The 17180-nt window shown below is 33.3% G+C and overlaps 1 protein-coding gene across 1 annotated transcript in view; it reads right to left on the bottom strand.

Annotated features, from left to right (window-relative positions):
• The window catches only part of ADGRB3 (adhesion G protein-coupled receptor B3), a 709724-nt gene that overhangs the window by 155520 nt on the left and 537024 nt on the right, over nucleotides 1-17180 (bottom strand). The window contains exons 16-18 of the mRNA XM_090282641.1: nucleotides 7509-7635; nucleotides 5818-5921; nucleotides 1527-1629 (exon numbers count right to left, since the gene is read on the bottom strand). Of these exons, the coding sequence (XP_090138767.1) occupies nucleotides 1527-1629; nucleotides 5818-5921; nucleotides 7509-7635 (334 nt within the window). The remainder of the gene's footprint in view (nucleotides 1-1526; nucleotides 1630-5817; nucleotides 5922-7508; nucleotides 7636-17180) is intronic.

Genomic DNA, 17180 nt, shown 5'->3' with positions numbered 1-17180 from the left:
AATTGGGATATATAGTCAGTATAAATTACACCCAGATTCTTAAGACTTAATAAAAATATTGTAAAACATTGCATTAACATTTAAAAATAGTAATTATGTGTTAAAAGGTCATCTTTTGGACTTATTGAGTTAACTATAACATACAGTCAGTCCTCATTTAACATCATCAGTTGGTTCTGTGACTGAGTAAAACAATGTATAAAGAAACCCAATTGTACCATAGGCTAATTGATATAAATGAGTTAAATTCCTACAGCATCTCATCCATGTTATACAGTAATGACACTGAACACAATGACATTATTTGAGGGCCTGGTGTACTACTAAAATTAATTTCACATTTTTTACTTTGTTAATATGTCTACTAAGATTTTATGATTATATACGTGGCCTACATTTGTGACTTACATTCTATTTCTGTTGGACAACAATAATTCAGACAATGAACACTGTAACATGTAGCAAACCTTGTGGAAAATTCTATTTTATCATTTGGCTCAGAACTCGTAAAAACTTTGTCACAGAGCATGAAGCAGTTTTAAAAGCATATTTCCTGCTGATGATCATATTCTAATGAGGAGCATAACTCAGGAGTGCATAGTAAACAATTACAGGAAGAGAGGCTTTGGTGGAAAAAAACTTTAACTATGCATGTCCTACAAGTATCTACTATATCAAAAGAACCAGTGGAAAGTACATTTGAATTATTTTTTTAATGATAGCTTATGGGGAAAATGTTCTATTATTGGCTTTAGTATTTAAAAATAAAAATAAAAAAAACATTTTTTTTGAGAAAAAAACAGGCCTGAATTGACCAACACATTATTAAAGCAGTGTTTACCAGAATTCCTTTGAGGTAGGGATAAATTAAGATTACTATTATGGGTTTCTTGTAATGCATTTCAGAATAGTTTAGTAAGGAGAGCTGTCAGTCATTTCTGGAACAAACCTAGTCATTCAACTCAAGTCAATTCTTATAAACAGGACCCATACTTTTACATTCTGCTAAAAGCAACTATGCATTTAAAGAACTGCAATGGTGGTTAAGTAAAACTTTTTGAAAGGCATAAAACCTAGAGTTGCTTTCATCTGATACTGTCTGGTTATTGCCAATAGACAATTTTGGGGTAGATTTTCAGATCTATGTTATACTTGTAAGCAATTTGTAGTTGACTTTTAGGAATCAGTATGTGAATAAATTAGACCAAAACACGGACAATCCTATTATGATTAAGTCAACATTTGTGCCTTTGATGTTCTAACACTTTAACTCATAAAGCTTTCATATAATGTTTAACAAACACATATTTTACTATTATAAACAGCCTCTCAAGCCCCAAGAAATTCAGCCAAGGGAATGTATATGTGGTCTGGAATAGATAACATTTTTATCCAGAAATAATTTTAAAAAATAATTTTGTCAGTTGGTCTCTATTGTATCTAGGATAAATGTTTAGATTATCAATAACCAACTTTCTGTCCAACCATAAACACACAAAGAGAATCAGAATAACTACCAGTCATACCTTATTGTGAGTCTGAGTCTGTCCAACCAGTATGAGGATGTTGGATGAGATGATGGACAGGCAGAAGTTAATTAGAATTATGGACCTCTCAGAGCGTATGTACCTAGCCAGAGAGAGAAAGAGTACCCAACTTTAAAATTCAACAGAAAGATAAAGAGTCTTATAGTATGTAACTTGGTGGAATTCATCCAGAAAAAGAAACACTAAAATACAGCCTTTACAAAGGAAAAAACATTTAAAATGTTGTCTTTTAAATAAAGATTATTCTTAGAGACTCAATTTTATACTTGCATGGTTTGACCTAGGGTCCGTTAGAACTTAATTTTTCTTTAGAAATCAGTGTGGACATGACATTTCTGATAGGGCCTAAGTTGCACAACTGTTGTCAGTATAATTTTTTTTTTACTAGAAATGTACAATTTCTTGCAAATATATTAACTAGCATAATTACCTTTACACATATATGTATATAATATATTAAGTATTATCATATAAGTCAACCAATAAAAACTCTGAGAACCAAAAGAAAAACCACATATTCTGAAGTCCCCCTTGTTTGTAGAGTATGCCATTCGTTACTTTCATGAAACCATGGATACTTTATCCATTCAAGTATTTTTATGTAGTCAGGCTGCTACTCCGTATATTTTATTTTTCCTAAATAACTGTTACAAAAAATAAAAATACCAAACAAACAAAAAAACCCCAAAACTGAAGCTTTATCTCTAAAAACTAATCAAATCTAGAAACAATAACTCATCATTAGTCTGGAAAATTACATGGCATCTGCCATATTTTACCCTTATGAAGAAGTGCTGTAGACAGTCTGTTATATAATTTGTAAGTGCATCAAGATTGTAAGCCATGGAGAAAACTGCTTAGAATCAAATGTTCTACCAGCTGTTTACTCTGAAAGGGTAACAGCTATTTTGCTTTACTGTACCTTGTAGTAAATCGCTGAGTGACAGTAACAAAAAGACACACTTGTACTTGCTATGTGTTTGAAACTGTTCAGTTTGTATTAAAACATGAAATCAGTTTCCACAGCAGGTATGGACTTTCCTGTATGGTGTTAGATGGCAGTGCCAGAGATATGGGGGAACTCTTTGGAAAATAAAATCTCTCTTTCTGTCTTTGAGGAATATTTAGGCAGAAGCCTCACATTCCATCACACGTTTCAGAACCAAAACCAGAGTAACAATAAAACACAAAAAGAAATTTTTGTATTAAAAACATTTTCTTTTTCCACAAAACAAGCCAAATAGGGTTAACCAAGGTCAATTGTGTAAGAGTTGCTTAACCTTGTGCCTGTCATTATCAGTATCTAAAAATATAATAAGCTGCAAACTGGGATGCTGAAAACATCATCAAATATTAAGAAGGTTGTGTGTGTGTGTGTGTGTGTAACAAACAAAAAGTTTAAGGGCTGCACAGAATTGACCCTTGATATGATGTTAATGGCTTCCATGACAGAAGCAGCACAGAGATGACATTATTAAAAGGGTTTTAGGGATATCATTTGCCCTGCAACTAGGAAAATTGTGGTAATAAAAGACTGAGACTGACACCTGAAATGTTTTTAGATGTTTCCATTTTCATTGATACCGAGTCACATTATTGCCTTAAAAATTGGGACAAATGTCTCAACTTGCAACACTTTTTAATATACATGTCCAATATTTTAAACAAAATTTGTGAATGCATCATTTCAATACATGGATTGCTCTTTCATGTAATAACTCTACAGAATATATCTATATATGGAAAGATTATATCTTAGTGTATTAACTTTTTGATGAACATTTCTAATGAACTACATGGAAAACCAACACATTTAAAAATACTATATTATATATATAAATAATTATGATGTCCGTACATTTTTACAAGTCCTTACAGACTAAAAAATTAAACTTTTTAAATTTAAAAAGGCAGCAGGATCCTAACATGATTACCATATCATAATGTTACAAGGCAAATTTAGTATTTATAAAATGCACTGCTCACAACTATCAACAACTGAATCTAAAAAATACAAACAAAATCCAACTAAGCAAACCAGAATAGGAACAGAATCATAGGCATTGGGATCATGTGGAGGGTTATCAGCTGGGAGGGCAAAAGGGAGGAAATGTGGAAATAGTGCAGGGATTAAGAAGCATAATTAGTTGGTACAAAATAGACAGAGGGAAATTAATAATATAGGAAAGAGTGAAGCCAAAGAACTTATATGCATGACCCATGGACATGAACTAAGGGGGGTGGGATTACTGGAGGGAAGTGGGGTACTGGGAAGAGGGGAGCAAAGGGAAAAGAAATTGGGACTACTGTAACAACATAATCAATAAAATATACTTAAAAATAAAAAAAATAAAAATAAAATGAACTGAATTTGTCATGCTACAAAATTCACATAATCATTTAGGAGTCTTAAAACTTCTATCAAACTATTCATATTACTTCAGCTCTTCTACTTGTGGACAATGAATTGATGGTTACCAACTGCAAGGAATCAAAATTAATGTTGTTTCTAGGCCCTTTGTTCCATACTTCTCAGTTTCATGTCAAGTTTTGATAGATCCTTTCAGGTGTCTTGGTAATTCTTAGGAAACTATTGTAATAGGTGATTTTCCTGGATTTTCTGGATTAAAAAAACTTTGTAATGAATTAATCAATCCTGTACTTCTTTGATGAATTTTACTTATCATTTATATTGGCAGTGTTTGTGCTAGTGTTAGTTATATGTATTGAGGGTGAAGAGAAGGTGGAATTTGTGCTTGAACTCTAAGTGCTGAGAAGTAGAAACTTAGTTCTAAATATATCAGTGAGTATAAATTATGATGCTATTATAATGACCTGGTATCCTGGCCCTTAAACAATGACTCATTTGCCTAGAAGTGCCATTCAGACAACTGTGGGAGAGAAAGTTGTCCTCTTCCCAGACTTTGTCCAACTTGCTCTATTATTACCAGAACATTGCCTGCTTGACTGACCCCTGAACCCTGGGTTCTGTTGTCTACAATGCCATGCTTAGACCAAGCATTTCCTTCATTTCATGGGACTGGTCATATTTTATCAGTGTCACACTTTGTCAGTGTTTTACTACCAGATGATTCCTTTGCAGGAAGACAGAACCTCTATTATGTGTACCTGTGCCAATGGGCTCAGAATGTGTACATATTTTATTTTTACATAAAGAATGAAAATTTTAATATCTTTGACAATTTAATATCCTGGACAATTAATTTTTGTCTGCAAAAAAGTAAAACACATAATGGAGAACAAGGATTCTTTTTATGTTAAATAAAATGACCTTTTCTTATTAAATTGTAATTAACTTTTCAATTAAATTTTTTTTTTTATCTTAAAAGATAAGTAAAATCCTAGGCTGGCTACTTTTGCAATTTTAATATTGCAATATTTCAGGAAATAACACAGAATTATCTATTTACTAATACAGTAACTTTTTCGAACATTTTAAAATAATCAAAATTAATAAAAAATGTTTAACATTTAAAAATCTATTGGAAGTTTAAAATTTGGTTATGTACTAATTAGGTACAGTTTATTATATGAGTAGACATAACAAACTTCATAGGCCTAATTTTAACAGAAAAAGAAATCTTGGAGAAATACTAAATTTTCATATCAAGCAGATGTAATTTAAAATATTGCACAATTTTTTTCAACTGCTTAACCTTGTTTATGTATTTTCTGACTTCTCTTAATCAATTTGTCAAACTCTGACTTATTGAAAATATTCAACCAAAGGCTTTTTCAGAGCACTGAAGTATTATGTTAGTGCACTAATATAGAAGATTTTACCTGTTGTCTGGGACATACTGAAAGCATGTGTTTAAAACTTAAGAATTTATAGAGAGACCATAGTTATATAAAAGGCTAATTAATTTGACTGTATCAAACACTCAAGCTTAACAACAATTTGGATAAATATTATAGAAATCACACATAGACCGAACTTGGGGTATAAGAATACTGTGCTTGGGGTTAAGCAACTTGTTGAAGACTACCAACATTTGAATTGGGAAGAAAAGTATGTGAGTTTTATTTTCTCATCATAGGAAAATACAGACCAGAAAATGAGGTAAATGTTCATTTATTATTATTATTACTGTGCTCATTATAGCTCAATGACAGCAACTATAACTCTGTACTAAAAATACTTTTCCAGTGAATTAAGAAAAGGGGACATAATAATGGTTACCATATTTCCTAATTTAATTCTGACAAACAAAGCATTGCATTTCATATGCATTAATTGATTACATACCTCCATAATGCTGCATAGACAACTGCTAGGGTGATCAAGGCCAAACAAGAAAGGCCACTGCCAACTATTAAGGTAACTGAAGGTGTACCAGAGGACTCCATGATCTGCAAGTTAATCAACAACAAAAAGAATTTTTAAATAAATTAAGATAAGTTCTAAACTCAGCAAAACTATCTTAATACTCAAAAACAGCCAAGATATTTGTTATAGTTACCAGATAATTAACCAGTAACCACTCTCTTCATGTATTACCATTCTCTAAAATGACTAATGCTAGCCCCCCACCCCCTGCCCCCAATCGTGTATTAAAAAGGCCTTAAAGTTTTAAACCCTTGATAATGACTTATAATCCACTTATGTCTTTCTAAATTAAATAACTAAAACTACAACTTGAGCAACAATCACATGTTAAATTTTTCCAGCTAAAATTTGAATCAGCATTCACTTTTCTTCAACTAACTATAGTTCAGTTATTTCACAATATGTTTTTTGGTATAAATGATTTTGATCCTCCCATTTATAACTCATTGTGTGACCTGAATCTGGTACTCAAATATTGAAAAAATTTTAAACTTTCTGACTTTTGACAACTTTGTTCTAAGTCAAGTATTCTCTCATTTAATTTCACTTGCTTGGTCTCTAAGGATATAGAAGAAAATTAATTTTAAATGGAAGATCTTAGAATACATTCAGTGATTTTTTCTACGAATAAAATATGCAGAGATGATTTTTAACGATGCCATTATCAGTCCCTAATACATGACCTTGAAAAATAAGCCTAATATCTTTTAAAACATAGATCAAGATTACAAGCAGTCACAATATGAGAGGTTTCTTTCATAGACACTAACATGATACTAATTAAATCTGTTGTTTTTTATATTTTTAATATTGGAAGTTGGAAGAAATTCACTTTAAGATCAAAAGTGTTCCAAACCTTAGATATGCACATTATATTATATTAGGTATTTTTATTTTTAGTCATCAAAATAAGAAGAGTGATGTATATTTAGGCCAAATTTAAACAGAAAGTCACAGTTATCTTAATTATTTTTCAGTATTTCAGCTTTTGAAATAATTTTCAAAATACATTTGATGAGGATATTCTTTTTCTTTTAGGCAGTTTATACACTTTCTATTTCAGAAACTAGTTTTATAAACCTATACACTTTTAAGGAATGATCTTAGTTTTTGACAGTCCATGCTTTCAGGAAAACTTCATTTGATTTTTTAAAAATAAATATCCAAGGACACCCCCCAGAAAACCTGTACTGAAAATATTCAATGCAGATATGCAATGTGTTTGGCTGTACTGTCTGGGGTCTTCATTCTACTACCAACAGTATCCTCAAAAATTCCCCAGTACAGATTTCCGGTTCTAAAATAAAGGTTAAGTTGGCAATTATTTTTATTTGAAAGTTTGCAGCATATTAGTAATATGATTGAAGTATATCCTCAAAACTATACTTCAGAAATTTCAAGTTAGAAAACATAAAATTGAGTAGAATTTAGTTACAGCAGACCAACTATAATTCATCTCACCAAGCTACGGTAGCTAAGGAGGAGACGAACCCAATTTTGCCACCCTGTAACATTTTCCATTTCCCCATTAAAATGCAGTTCCCTGGAGAAACACTTGCCACAATGTCCCTGTCTTTGCATTAAAGCCGTGTTTTCCCTTTGTTACTTACTATTTCTCTAGGTTGCTGAGCCAAAATGGCGAAGGTAGAGAGACGATCACATAAGCATTTCGTATGGGATGCATCGGTAAGCACAGTTTTACATCCCTGGGTGGACCACGCTCCCAAAGACTCGTTCCTGCAAAGGGTGGGGGCGGGGGGGAGATCGGGATAAATACGCCTGACAGCCAAATCCGTAAAGAAGAAAATGAAGTTTAATTAAGAGAATTGTCTACTGTAATTCCCGTACAGGAAAAAAAAAAAAATCTACTTGTTGTTGAACAGGACGTAATTTAGATGCATCTCCAGTAATGCAAAGCGAGTATTTGGAAAAAGCAAGAAGGCGGTGGTGCGGCGTGCGTGCAGAGAGCTGTCCAGCGCCTGGGGTGCTGAAACCAGGACTAGCTCTGTCCAGCCCTCTGCGAGGAAGGGCAGCGGCGGCGGCAGCGGCGGCGGCAGCGGCAGCAGCACGAGGAGCCGCCAGAGCTTTGGCAGCCACTTCCTATGCTCATCGGATCATTCCAAACACTCAGAGTGTAAAGAGGCTTTTTACTCTGATTCCCGTCCCGTATTTTTGGATCATGAACGCTTGCTTTTGGAATGCAGATTTCTCTGAAAATCCTGCCTAAAAAGGTTATATAGGTTGGGTTGGGTGATAGAATCTTCTTCCCCGCTGGTTGGGGATTTTTCCTTCCTTTAGAATTAGCTGCTGTGAAAAATTCACCCTGGAAACGGGAAACAGCAGCAGCAGCAGCAGCAGCTGGTTCTGATTCTCATTGCCTATGCCTGGTATCCAGGGGCGGGGTGGGTTTCAGACATAAGCTTTCCATTCCACACTTTGCTCAGCCCAAAGTGCCTCTGAAGCCCTTGACATTTCCTCCCCTGTCCCATCTCTTTGCCCTAGAGTAGAGCATTAAGCTAACTCCAAGTCAGCTAGACCATTTAGAGGAATAACCCCCGACCAAGTCTGGTAGGAAGGGGGAAAGAAGGCCTGCTTCGATTTTCTCTTAGGTGTAGCCATTCCAAATTCTAAAGCATATGGCTTATTTCCCACCCCAGCAGAACAATAAAAATGGTATCAACCTACGCCTTCCTGGTGGGGAGGAAGGACGGAGGAGAACCCGTCCACCCCAGCTATACTACTCTACAGGAAGAGGCAGAAAGAAAAAAAGAGAGTTATCGAGTTTAACCAATCAACTTTTTTACCATTACACGTGTTATATACTGACTGCACCAAATGTCACTTCCCCTCCCCCAGGCATGGCAACCCTCCAACTAGCAAACCTATGTATGTGTGCATTTAAATTTCAAATCAAGTTACTATCTGTGTTAAAATTACTCCAAAAACTCAAAGAGGATAACACATGGTTTAATGTTAATTCTGATATGATACTTTTGATTTCACCTATTTCATCTCTGAATGCCTAAAGCTATTGGGTTAAATATACACAGTAAATTTCTAAGAGATTTCAATGAGAGAGGCTTCTCTGTAACATCTGGACTTCCAGGTTGAGGTACAGAATATAACTCACATAATCTCTTTTTGGTATTTAGAATCAATATCTTTTTAATATTCATAATTTAAGGCATCAATATTCATGACTCAAAAAATCTTTACAACTTCTCTTAAGAAGAGATATTTGGGAAGAGTTACATAACAATTATACCTAGGTTCACCCAAATAATTCTAAGTATTAGCCAATTCAAATTTTGGTAAATCTCTTTTCTTTCTCATGATGTCATGCAACCATGCCAAATTAAAAAGCAAACAAACAGTTAGAACTTCAACCAAATGCAACAGTATTTAATTCCAGTTCTACCTAATGATAGCAGCATTCCAATTTATTTCATTAGCTGTCTCTTATCTTCTTGTGACAAACAGTTAAGGCCAAATGAAAAACACTTATCTTAACTAATTAGAGTTTAAAGAAAAAAAAGATTCATTTAAGAAAATCTGACATATTTTAAAACATAACCATTTGCATTATTCATCCAGGATGACAGCTTTACTTTAATGCAGTATCTGTGCTATCAAGATTGAGTCCAGGACTTACACTTTCACATTATGTGGTTATGACCAATAAAGCAATTCGAAATCTTAACAAGGAAAAAAAAATCTTTACTGTAAATGAGACCACTATTAAAACAAAGTTATATATTTATATCCAGCTAATGAAAGTTTGTTTACTTAAGAAAATGTTAGCATCACTAAACTTTGGCTGTCAGATATAAAGTCTGTGTTCAGTATAATATTGGTAGACTGTTATTATCAACTAAACTTTATATGTCATCTTTAGTTAAGTAGGTCAATTTATTTTACTTTGTACAGTTATTGATTTGCTGACCTGGCCCAGCCCCAGGTAAAGTTGGGAAGTGACACTGGTCCATGTTTCAGTCTTTCACTCCTTGTAGAATGAAATGCATCTAATGCCCCCACCACTTTTCATGTGTACCTTCCTGAGGCCACATAACCTCTGTCTTTACCTTTCTTTGGAATTATTATCCCTTTGTTGACTTTATTTGAATAAACTAATGGATAATAACATGAATGAATGAGTACCACTTGATGTGCGTATTCCAAGAAATAAAACACAAAATAATGCATCAGATAAATACATCTGATAGGAAAAGACCAGAATTTGGAGATGAATAGAAAAAAAGATTTTAAAAGATGAGGGGTAACTACCAATTTCTACTTAACTCCTGAGAGTTGAGTAATAAGTGTGATGTCATTCTGATGCTAAATTTAATATTGTTTCATAAAACCTCTTGATATTTTAAAATTATATAAAGTTCTCAATTTTTAAATTACTAGCATATATGCCTCTATTATTATAAAACCTCTATAGTAAATGCCACTTGTATTTTCAAACATTTCATAGTTTAGTCCTACCATATAAAATTCCTTGAAAGCATGGTACATGTGTTTGATTGATTTCAGGAGACCTTGTAAAGTAAGCTGATATGTTGTAGAGGTAATGTGAAACAAAATAGCTTTCCCAGTCTGCACATAGCAAGGTTTTTAAACATGTGGACTATTCCAGCAGTCATGTTATTCTTCCAATGTCATAGTTTTGCATGATGTGATTAATGGTTTATCTGTTTATTATTTTTAGCTATTGAGTTTAGGTTGTCATCAGTAGGGAAAAAATAGAATAAAACATGTATGAACATTAAAGATAAAAAGAATAGACTGACAATGTCAAACACAAACTCAGAATAATGATATAAACATACAAATTATACTGAAAAGCACATATTTCTTTTCCATAGTGTCTTTGGGCATTAAAAATTTTTTCAAATAGTTTTCAAAAATAACTAGGTCTGCAGAAATTTCATACAACCAGCACATTCTGTGTTGGTTACACCTACATTCACCCATGTTAGCTGTCATCTTACCTCTTCTCCTCCTGCCTATTATTAGACTGGCTAAAAGAGGAAAAGAGTCTGCCTGTCCCAAGTATTCAAAAGTACATAACCACAAGCACAGAACTGTATAAAAATGTAAAACACAAAATTCATCACTTCTCAGCTTAATATTTGAGGCCTTTCCCCAAGTTCATAGGAATTTACAGAGTTTCTTTATGGATCTGAGTGTATTGTTGTATTCTTGATTTTATGGGAACTTTATATAGCATGTTGCTGTATTCTCTAATATTTAAGCTTAAAGGAAAAATTATCTGTCAATTCCAATAAAAAGTTGTTCAGTAAAAAATAGAACAAAAACTTATTCTTGCACATTTCAAAAGTGTTTCCAAAAAATCACACTTACTTTTTGAAAGACCATTATGACTAGATATTCCACTTGGATCAGTATTTTATAAAACTGTCTATTCCGCTTCATAATAAATCATTGTATAAAGTACTTATTATGAATAAGTTATACACTTTAGGAAGTTTATTATCTCTTAGGATATTAATGGTCCATGTATTCAAAAGCAAAATAGCTACAATAGCAATTTTAAAAATTTTACACATAGCTTATTAGTACACTATCCCTACAATGTATGCATGCTGAAAGTATGCATAGCAGTATTAATTTCTGAGAATTAGGTAAATCTATGTTATTTTTAATGCACATATGTAGTCTTGTTTCAAATTATTCTCAAAATGTAGAAAATTTGGAGTATAAAATGTTCTCAATTTTGAGTAGAAACAGTCTTTGAGGGTAATTTCAAATACTAAAAGGATACCACAAATAATGAAAAGAGTGTTATCTCTAGCAACTGTTACTATGTCAAAACACAGTGAATCATAAAATTAGAAAGTTTTGCTAGAATTGACTTTAGTGATCATCTAGCTCATTGGTTTTCAACACTTGCTGTGCATTAGTTACCTGGAGACCTTTAAAAATTAAATCCTGGGTGGGGCTTAGGTATTATTACTTTTCTAATGCTCCCCAGATGATTCTAGTGTGCAGCCAGGGTTGAGAACCACTGACCTCTCCCAACCACTTAGTTTTATAGGTGAGGAAAGTGAAGTGCCATAAATTTAGGAAACTTAACTCACAGAGTGAGAAGCAAAGCTGGGCTTCTCATTTCCAAATTAGAGATTTTTTTAATGCTAAATTTTAATTGTCATCTGTATTAAAACAGAATGCAATGAATATGTCCTATGAATTTATAAGAAGATCTCATCTCAATGACATGTCTATTTGTACTTGAAAAAGTTGTGGCACTCACTAGTGTCATAGTTTTAACAAAGTATGACTTAACCTTAGATAAAGTTAGCTAAAGAGATAGGCTCCAGGTTTATATTCTATTTTTTTAAAGTGATAAAACCTATGACATGTTAAAGAAAAACATTGATACATTGATTTTTCTACCAACTTTCCATGACATAAAGTATCTTCCACTTCTTTAGTGAGATATTTACTGTTTGGGGTGATACAAAAGTTTACATTTCAAATTATGAAAACAAGAAAATAAGTAAAAGTTGAAGTTCTTATTTTCTTCTAAAAATGATATCCTCTCCATTTTGACTCAATGGACAATTGTGATTCAAAGTTATCTTTATATCAATTATCATAATGCCTATATAGTATTATATACTAGCTTATATATAGTTATATATACAGGGGTTGGAAAAAGTAGGTTTATAATTGTTTGTACGGGAAAATACAAATAAATAAATAAATAATAATACAAGAATAAACTGTTTCATGTACTCACTACTGTAAACCTACTTTTGCTAACTCCTGTGTATAACTATAAAAGAGTGATACCAACAGAAAGCACACATACTTCATTCACTGGGGTGAAATTTAGAAGCGGGTACTTTACTACCACCAGGAAGAATTCTTACTGTTCACTAGACTGGGCCTGGAATTAATAGTGGTCCCTCCATACTATAACACCAGATTGCCAATTTGTTATTTAGAAATAAACTAGATTCAGGGATATTCTACACCAAGATCTTCCCCACTCCTATGTGCCTAAAACTCATCCAACACAAGAATATTAGTTGATAAATTCATCACATTTTCATTTTTATAAAATTAATACTCTCCAGGCAACACTAGGATATTAGTACTTTTGAGAACTGTATCTTGTTTGACTTTGAATCTCTGACATAGTGCTTTTCACTTAGTAAGAATTTAATGGTAAATGCTTGTTCCATTGATTTAATAATTATTTACATTTCAAGGGATGACTTTCGATATTACTGGATCCAGATTCTCTCAGCCCTATTTCATTTGCTGTCCTTGAGCATTTAACAGGAATGCCATCTGAAGAGTATCAATGGATCTTAATAGGCTCATCTACTTGCTTTTGGTCTTCAAAAATCATTTGATAATGAACTCCAAAAGATTCAACATCCTATAGTGATTATGTTCAATCCAAAAGCAAAGCCTGAGTTTTTACTAACCAGTCAATAATTATTTAGTGAGTGCTTTTTAAATGCCAAAGTAGAAGACACATATATGAAAATAAAATTAACATAGTTTCTTTCTTAGAGAAGCTGATAATATGGTTGAGAAAACCTCACATAATCCAAAAATATTTTCTGCCTTATTAGCTTGAAAAATTACTTCAAAAAATGCTGTCAATTCTACCCTTATATTCCAAGCCACCATCGTCTCTCATCTGGATAAATCTCATCAGTGTGCTTCTTGTTTCCATGCTTGCCACTTTGCCCTAAAGTTCATTTTTAACACAGCAGCCAAAAAGATCCTGTTGACACATGTGTCAAACCATGTCACTCTGCTCAAAACTCTACCAATGGTTCTTCTAATCTCACTTAGAGTAAAAGCCCTTATAACTGCATACAAGGACCTGTATAACTTGACCTGTCATTGCATCTCTATCTTCATCTCTTAATATAGTTTGTCTATCATTTCCAGCCACACTGAGCTCCTTGTTTTCTCATCTGGGCATTTTGTGCTGGAAATTCTCTTGGTCCAGAATGTACTCACATGGAGTATACCCTCACATCAATGTTAAGTCTCTGTCCTTATGTAATCCTACCAGAGATGTCACTGACTATCCAATATAAGATAGTAACTCTCTAGCTGTAGTAAATTACAAATGAATACAAATTCTCTATAACTCTTTTCATCAAGAGGTGAATTTATTTTGTCTTCTTTTGAATTTTGGTAAGCCTTATAATTTGATTTGGTTAGCAGAATGCAGTGGAAGTTATGTATGACTTCTATGATTAGGTCTCAAGGGTTACAGTTTCCACTTTAAGCATCTTGAAACTCTGCTCTCATAAGAGGTAACCTAGATGAGCCTCACTGAGGTTGAGAGACTGGCACTAACTACCAGCCATGTGAGTGAGGCCACATTAGATCATCCAGTCTCCGGATGAACTGCCAGATGACTACAGCCTCATAAATGACACCAGGTGAGACCAACAGAAGAACCAACCAATGAAACCCAACCAAATAGCTGACCATAGAATTTTAAGCAAATAAAATGATTGTTGTTTTAAGCCACTAAGCTTTGAGGTCATTTATTATGTAATAATCGAGACATTTCCCATGAATTTCTCACGTGCCTTTTGCCTTTACCCTCATCTGTTATTGTCCATAGCACTTATCACATCTGATATATTACATATGTATTTTTACATTAACTTTTTGCTTATTTTTGATTACTACAATGTAAGCTTTATGAGGACAGGGATATCTTTTATGTTCACTTCAGGATTCCTAGATCATAAGACATTACTTGACACATAGTAAATAATTAATAAATATTTGCTGAATGAGTGCCTGGAATAGATTTTGACCTCTTATAGTTAAGACTTCTCCACATTATTAATTCATCTGTTTATTTAACAAATATCTATCTAGCCTCTAACATGATGCAGGCGCTGTACTTGGTTATTTTGTGAACACATCGAGTTACTACTTTGTCTTTTGGAGCTTGAGAACACCAATGGAAATTATCTTGCAGGTGTGGTGTCACTGTCCCTTTGATATAAAAGACATTAAAACCAAGAACATATTGCTCTTGAGGGTCATTAAACATCATTTACAAGAAAGGTAGCACCTGTTTTATTGCCAGTAATATTTTTAATGTATTTATTTACTTTTTAAATTGTAGTAAGAACACTTAAGATCTATCCTCTTATCCATTTTTGAAGACTTTAGAGACAGGAGAAGGGAGAGAGAAAGGGTGAGAGAGAAACATTGATGTGAGAGAGAAACATTGATCAGCAACCTATTGGATTGGGAAGCATGGACCTGGCCAGCAGATGCACTGACAAGGAATTGAGCTGGTGACCTTTTGGTTTGTGGGACAATGCCCAACCCACTGAGCCACACCAATCAGGACCCCTCTTAACCATTTTTTAGGTGTAGAGTATAGACTATAACCACCATGTTGCACAGCAGATATCTAGAACTTTATTCATCTTACACAACTGAAATGTAATACCTCTTGAACAGAAATGCCTCATTTTCCCCTCCTCCTAGATTCTGATGACAACATTCCAAAAGTACAAGCAACAAAAGCAAAAAAAGATAAGTGGACTATATCAAAATGAAGAGCTTCTGCACAACAAAGGAAACAATTACCAGAGTGAAAGAGGTGACTTGTAAAAGGGGAAAAACTACTTTCAAACCATGTATCTGATAAAGGATTAATATATTATAAGAAATTCATACAATTCAATTACAAAAAGACAAAGCAAAACAAAAAGAATGGATTAAGAAGTGAGTAAAGTATGTTTTCTGTTATTGTAATTTGAAATAGAGTAGAAAGGAGTATGGCAAGGAATAACATTAAGGAAGCCAATTTGCTGGGTTATAAATATGTATAAATATCTTCACTATGATTTATTAATAATTAAAGGTTAAATATGCTAGCTGCCATCATTAATAAGTCAATAGGCAAATAATAATTACACTAATGAAAATAACAGCTAACATTTATTGAGTATCTACTTAATGTTAGGTGTTGTGGTAGATACTTTATATACACTTTTTTAAACATTTAAAAGAAAATATCAAGGTAGATATTATTGTCATTTTCCCAGATAGGAAAATTGAGATAAATAAAGGTAATGCCTGCCCCCACGCAGAATTATGAAGAGCCTAGAGATGAAAGAGCCTGGAGTTGAGAGTTCCCTGAATATTTCAATTTGTGTAACATTCATTCAAGCCCTGGGCTGCCTACCTTTGGCTTTATTATCACATACTTAAAAGAAATAAATGCAACCAAGAGACTATGATTTTCCTAAGGCCCTTTAGCTGACAGAGGGCTGTGCCAGGAATTGAGCCCAGGTCTGCATGACTTCAAAGCAGATTCCCCTTCCTCTGTTCTTTTATTGAGGGGTAGATTCAATGAGAGGACAGCCAAAGTGAAAAGCACACAGGGACAGCACTTAGAAAGGGTGACAGTACTCTGGAAATTAAAATCTCACAGAAAATAAGTGAGAAGAATCTCATAAAAATAATAATAATAAGAAGAAGAAGAAGAAGTTGTAGCTTGAGAATGATCATCGGGTGGGCACGGTGGAGGATACTGAGAACCCTTGAGAGAACAATTTTAGAAAAGGGATAAGATGGAAACTAGATTTCTAAAAGTTAAGAAAATGAACTTTGAAATATCAAAAGGTTCGGCAATGAAAGGAAAAATATTGCATGCAAGCCAGGTAACAAAGAAAAATAAAATTTTGTCAGTTACGTTTTTGCTTTGATTGAGATAGGAATGAATTTCCTAATACTTTCCAATGCAGACCTAAGCAGTCCACGAAGAGAGATTATATATAGGATGTATCAATGATGAGACAGAAGTTGCACAGTTTGATTCAGAGTTTTGATGATGATATTGGTATTAGAAAATGAAAGGACAAAAAATCTTGTACTGAAACTCCAAGGGGAAAAGCATTATTCCTTTCAATAATACAAGAAAATCCTAGAATAAAGTTTTATTTATATTATGTTAGGCCTTTATTCCCTCAGAAATTTCCAAAACTTTGTATGGTATGTCTAAAAAATTCATAAAATACACTTTAGTTCTGTATATAACTAGATTATGAAAGATTTTCAGTTATTTTTAAGTGTCAGTAAAGGCAATCTTAATTTTTTTCTTGTTTCTTTTTAAAAGACGTTTAAATGTCATGAAAACTGAGTGTTAATCTCAAAACCACAAAATAATCCATTCTATTTGGATAATTTCTCTCTTTAAAAAGCTGTTTATCTGGGCTTGTAACCAATCTTTAGTTTGATGAAAT

The sequence above is a fragment of the Furipterus horrens genome, unplaced genomic scaffold (assembly GCF_987537825.1).
Source record: "Furipterus horrens unplaced genomic scaffold, mFurHor1.1.pri manual_scaffold_6, whole genome shotgun sequence".
Lineage (NCBI taxonomy): Eukaryota > Metazoa > Chordata > Mammalia > Chiroptera > Furipteridae > Furipterus > Furipterus horrens.
Note: the sequence above shows the minus strand (reverse complement) of the source record. Positions and strands in the feature narration are given on the sequence as shown.